Source organism: Limulus polyphemus, unplaced genomic scaffold, assembly GCF_000517525.1.
Source record: "Limulus polyphemus unplaced genomic scaffold, Limulus_polyphemus-2.1.2 Scaffold6340, whole genome shotgun sequence".
Taxonomy (NCBI): domain Eukaryota; kingdom Metazoa; phylum Arthropoda; class Merostomata; order Xiphosura; family Limulidae; genus Limulus; species Limulus polyphemus.
The window spans coordinates 20999-26516 of NW_013671950.1; the positions used below are offsets into that span (position 1 = coordinate 20999).

Consider the following 5518-nt stretch of genomic DNA (forward strand, 5'->3'; position numbering starts at 1 on the left):
AAGATATTGAATAGAACTACACACCCTACCTTAAAAGTTCTTACTCCCAACCTCCTCCATTTTTCTTGAAGATTTATTCAAGTATAACATGGGAATGCCGAGACAAGCCCAGCTACTTGAAGTAAGTCATTCTGTCACGGTATACTGAATAAAATTATTTTAAAAAATTGCTATTGGCTACTTATAAGTCAAAGTAACTAATGCCCTCTTTATTTTTATAAGGTATTTTACTCAATCGATAATTTAGTTTCTAAAATATTTTTGTATTTAATAAAATATAAAGGTATTTCTTTAATTGCCTGTTTTTATAGCCATTATCTTTCAGTTTATTTTGTAATGGCAGAACATTATTCATAAAAAATAATAATTGTTACAGACTATTAAAAACCTTTTTAGTTGAAATATAATAATGCCTTTTAGCATGATACATGGAATAACACTGTTAAGTGTGGGTAGACCAAGGATGGGAAAATTATCTTCTTTTATCAAAAATAGTCCCCTGCACATTGTGCCTTTTATAAAGGAATGTCCAAATCTAAATAATTAGCATGGACCTCATTACTATTATTACTTCTCTCCATCGTAAGTTGGATATATTATGTTTGGTGTAAAATTCATATTATTTATAGATATTAAATCATTTATCTAACAGAAAGTGTAAATGTATAAGTTAGGACTTAAAGTCTGCTTCACAAATGAGTTTTACTAAAAGAACAGATATAGGTTGGCCATATTTGAAGAGAAGTTCGTTCCCATTGGAATACCCACTATTTGCTTATATACTTGTTCCTTAAAAGTAATGTAACTGTTATAAATACAGAAATGGAGTATATTTTTACGATGAATTCTAGTAAATTTAAATCTGGATATAGCTTTTCATTATTTATAAAATTATCAAGAAATCATTGAAAACCCTGATCACATCTTTTAGACCTATTTTAGTGTATAGGGTACAAGTAATAAATCTGAACTTCTCGGGATTTCTATGCAATTTTGGAATTGCATATAAAAATGATAAATTCATACAAGAATAATATGTATAGATATTCCATTTTTAATAGCCTTCTTTAAATTAATAATAACATTATATTTTATTAAAGTATTTTAGTAAAAGTACTTGTATTAATTTCATTAAATAAAATTTGTGTGTATAACTGTTTACACACAAAACCAAAATGACAACCAGCTTTATCAATCATGGTAATAACAAATTGTTTTTGAGTTGATTTTATTTTTAAAGACATTATTTTTACTGGTTGCTCAGCATTGTTTAGAACTCTATTGTAGCTTTTTTTTCTATGTTTCTCTGAAGTCAGTAAAACATAGATAAGTACAATTAGGTAAATTGTGTGCTTTTCTTTATATTTTAGTCTTGTTTTTTTTTTTTTGTTATTAATTACACATTACTGAAAATATACAAACAGCTGTATTGTAAGTATATTGATAAAATGTTTTTTGGTAAGCTATGAAGATCCTAAGAGTCTAATAATCAGTCAATTTTTTGCATGTTATAAGTAATGGCCTACTACATTTTTGGTAGTTTTTAACTCATATTATTGGTTAAAATGTTAATTTTTTTAAACATATATATATATATTTATATATTTTTTATTGGTTTTTGAATTAATAGATTATCATTAGCTTAAAGTATGGATTTACATCTAATGTAAATCTCCCAAGCTGTGAAATACTATATTAGGATTATGGCCAAGAATATCATTTTAAATAAGGATACTAAACTGATAATGTAATGTATACTAGTCTTTACAGGTTTTAGTTTTCTGGTATATTTATTTACAACAGTAAATGCTTCTAGTCAATTACTTTTCTGGGTCTTAGATAGCTGATCAGTTCTTAATAAATTTGGGTCTGGCTTAGGCAAGTTACTTCTGATCAGTTCTTAATAACTGTCCACATTTTTCACTCACAAGTTTACTTCATACTTTGTTAAAATTAACGATGATAATTATTGCCACACATTTTTGACACCAGGGACATTTTTTCATATAGATTTTTGGCCATCGAAATGTCCTTCCAACCCAGATCTTCTCAAATCAGGAACAAAAATAATGTTTCCAATGCTTATCATTCATTTACTAAAGTGTAATTCTTTAACAGCAACAGTAAATCTTCTCAGTAAGATCAACAGTTTCTAAAACTGCCCATTATGAATAGAGCCAACATTTTGTATGAACTAATCTGTGAACCAACTTTTACGTATTTAAAACATTTATTACCATTAAAATAATAAATTTAATAGAGCAGTTAAAGATTCAAACCTTCAAATCAAATAAAAAATTAATTATACTGTAGTCCCCACAGATTTAAAAAGCATGTGGTACCCACAAAATGCTTTAAGATGTGGTAATAAGAACTTATCACATCTCAACATAGTTGGGAAAAACAGAATGAATCTGAAAGTGTTTAGATAAATACTACAGTACCATAGAGAAGAGATAACAGAATACACTAACAGGATGACATAGAGATGTAACATTCTCAGCTTGACTACACTTACCATCGCAGCCATTACTCTTCCTCGACCTCTTCCTCTCCTAGTTACCTGCTGTATATAAATACTGATGTTTTTATAGCTAAACAGACTTATCATATCAAAATAAATCAAGAAATAAGTTACTGGTTTAACAATGATGAAAGTATACAAATCTTGAGGTTACCATTTGTGTACAATAAATTTTCTCACCATGAAAGCTTAACATAAAAATGATTCAAATTGCTAGCAAAAATTTATATTTAAATATGTTCAGGTAACCCAAAGCCTAACAGCAGAGTGAATTGAAACGTTTCAAACTGTTCTCGGCTGACAAAGCAGATCATGTCTGTGTCCCTACCACTCAAGAGATCAAGCATGTCCCTCCGTCTTTCTTGTTCAACAAAACCACATATTTTTATACTCTTAACACATACACTTGTAACCATACAATATAAACACAACAGTGGCTCATCTGTAATTATCCATTTCAAACATTACTGATAATAATAAAGGTGTACAATACTTTTCAAACCATGAAAACCATTCAACATAGAAACACAAAGTTTGTTGCACATACAACAATAACAGTTAAAGTTTATTTACAGCACATACACATGTGATAGACAGTCTAAAAGTGAATGTCTTGGCAGCAGCCGCCCATAAACTGTCATTGGCCCATTATGAGAAATCAAAATAAATTATTACTACTACATAAATAACTACATACTTAGAGCTCAACTAAAAATCATCCTAGCCATAGATATAGCTAATTAAATATACTTCTGTATCTACTTATAATGATTAGAATGTAATGTTTCAACAGTTGGGTACCCTCGCTGTTAATATTTTAAGCCATACCTTGACGTACTGCAGAATTCTGTTTTGCCACAAATGAAAAATTATAAACCAACATATTATTCCATCAAGATGGTGCCTGCCCACACTGTTACAAGAAAGGATGGATTGTGATAATGTATTCTAGAAGCTTTCGTAAAGGTTACTCCTCCAATATTAGCAGAAGGTTGTATATTTATATATATACTAGATATTTCACATTTTGTGATGACCATGCTGAACTATAGTGACCATTTGCTGTAGAAAACTTTCAATAATATTCTTGTATATGCAACAAACCAACCATCTCTATGTTAAACAGTCTTCCCAGTATGATTTTTCAAAAGTGTTTTTAAATTTTTTGGACACCTTGCATTATTGATATTAATTACTAGTACAAGGTATTCCCCAGATTAAAGTATACTGTTGGTCCTGAGAACAGATGGTAGATAGACCATACAATATGTATAATTGTCAATAACTATAATTCCAGTTTGAAATGTTTGAACTACTATTTTAGTCTTGGAGACGCATATTCACAAGGATTGGTCATATGACATGTCATTACACTTGTTAAAATAACAATGTTTTGGGAAAACATGGGACCTATTGGTCCATCTCAGCTGTTCCATCCTCCAAACTAAAATATATAAAAAAAATAAAAAAATCTTAAAGCCAGTCCTTATCATTCATAACTTATCAAGCTTTTTCTTAAACTCACTTAAATTTACTGCCTCTACAACATCCGAAGGCAACACATTCCAAAGGTCAAGTATCCTGTTGGGAAAATTAAACTGTCTTAGTTGAAGATGACTCCTACCTGCCATAATTTATATTTGTGTCCCCTAGTCCTACTATTCTCATTGTTAAATATGAAAAAAGATGATGCATCAACATTATCAATTCCCTTTACAGTCTTAAGCATCTCAATCAGATCCCCACTAACTCCTCTTTTTTCAAGAGAAAACAATTTGAGATATTTCAGCCTTTCCTCGTATGACAACCTCTCCATCCCAGGCACCATTCTAGTAACCCTTCTATGAACCCTTTCCAACAATTCAATGTCTTTCCTAAGGTAAGGAGCCACGACTGAACACAATATTCCAAATGTGGCCTAACCAGTGACCTGTACAATGAAATTATAACCTCTTTAGACTTGTATTCAGTATTTCTATAGATACAACCTAAAAATCCTATTTGCCCTACCACTAGTAACAGCACACTGCTTGGATGGCTTTAGAGACTGATCGACTATTACACAAGATCCCTTTCCTTCATAACACTATTAAGGTTATTCCCATCCAAATTATACTTATAATTCAAATTATGATAATCCACATGCATTATCTTGCATTTATTATAATTAAAACCCATCTGCCATTTACTTGCCCATCTCACTAAATGATCTCAATCCTTTTGTAAATCAGCAGCATCCTCTTTACAGCTAGCAACACCCAAGACCTTAATATCATCTGCAAATGTAAGTAATTTAGTGACTATCCCTTTATCTTTGATATTGATGTAAATCAAAAAGAGCAAAGGTCATAAGACTGAGCCCGGATGGTACCCCACTTGTGACATTAATCCAGTTTGACTGAACTCCATTTGTAACAACCCTCTGCTTTCTTTCATCCAGCCACTCTTCTATACAATTTGCTAACTTATCCTCCACACCTATAGAGCTAATTTTTTACAAACCTTTTATGTGGCACCTTGTCAGATGCTTTCTGAAAATCTAGATACACCAAATCTACACCCTTATCCTCATCTGCATAAGCAGTTACCTTTTCAAAGAATGTTAAGATTTGTAAGGCAAGATTTTCCCTTAGTGAAACCATGTTGACTATCCAATAAAATTCTAAACTTTGTGAAATGACTTTGCAAAGCATCTTTTAACAAACTTTCCAAAATCTTTCCCATAACTGATGTAAGACTAATGGGTCTATAATTACTGGAACAATTTTTATCACCTCCCTTGAAAAGAGGAGTTACATTAGATAACTTCCAATCCTGTGGTACCTGCCCACTATTCAAGCACTGACAAAAAATAGTAGCAAGTGGCTCACATATCCAATCTTTAACCTCCTTCAAAACCCTTGGAGAAATATTGTCTGGCCCAGGAGCCTTATCATTTTTTAAACTCCCCATTTATTCGTAACCAGCTCAGAATTAATGCAGTCATCTTGTTTG

At 31.1% G+C, this 5518-nt stretch overlaps 1 protein-coding gene across 1 annotated transcript in view; it reads right to left on the bottom strand.

Annotated features, from left to right (window-relative positions):
- Positions 1-5518, bottom strand: part of LOC106473621 — a 48647-nt gene that overhangs the window by 13073 nt on the left and 30056 nt on the right. The window contains exon 3 of the mRNA XM_022402030.1: positions 2519-2566. Coding sequence (XP_022257738.1) covers positions 2519-2566 — 48 coding nt within the window. The remainder of the gene's footprint in view (positions 1-2518; positions 2567-5518) is intronic.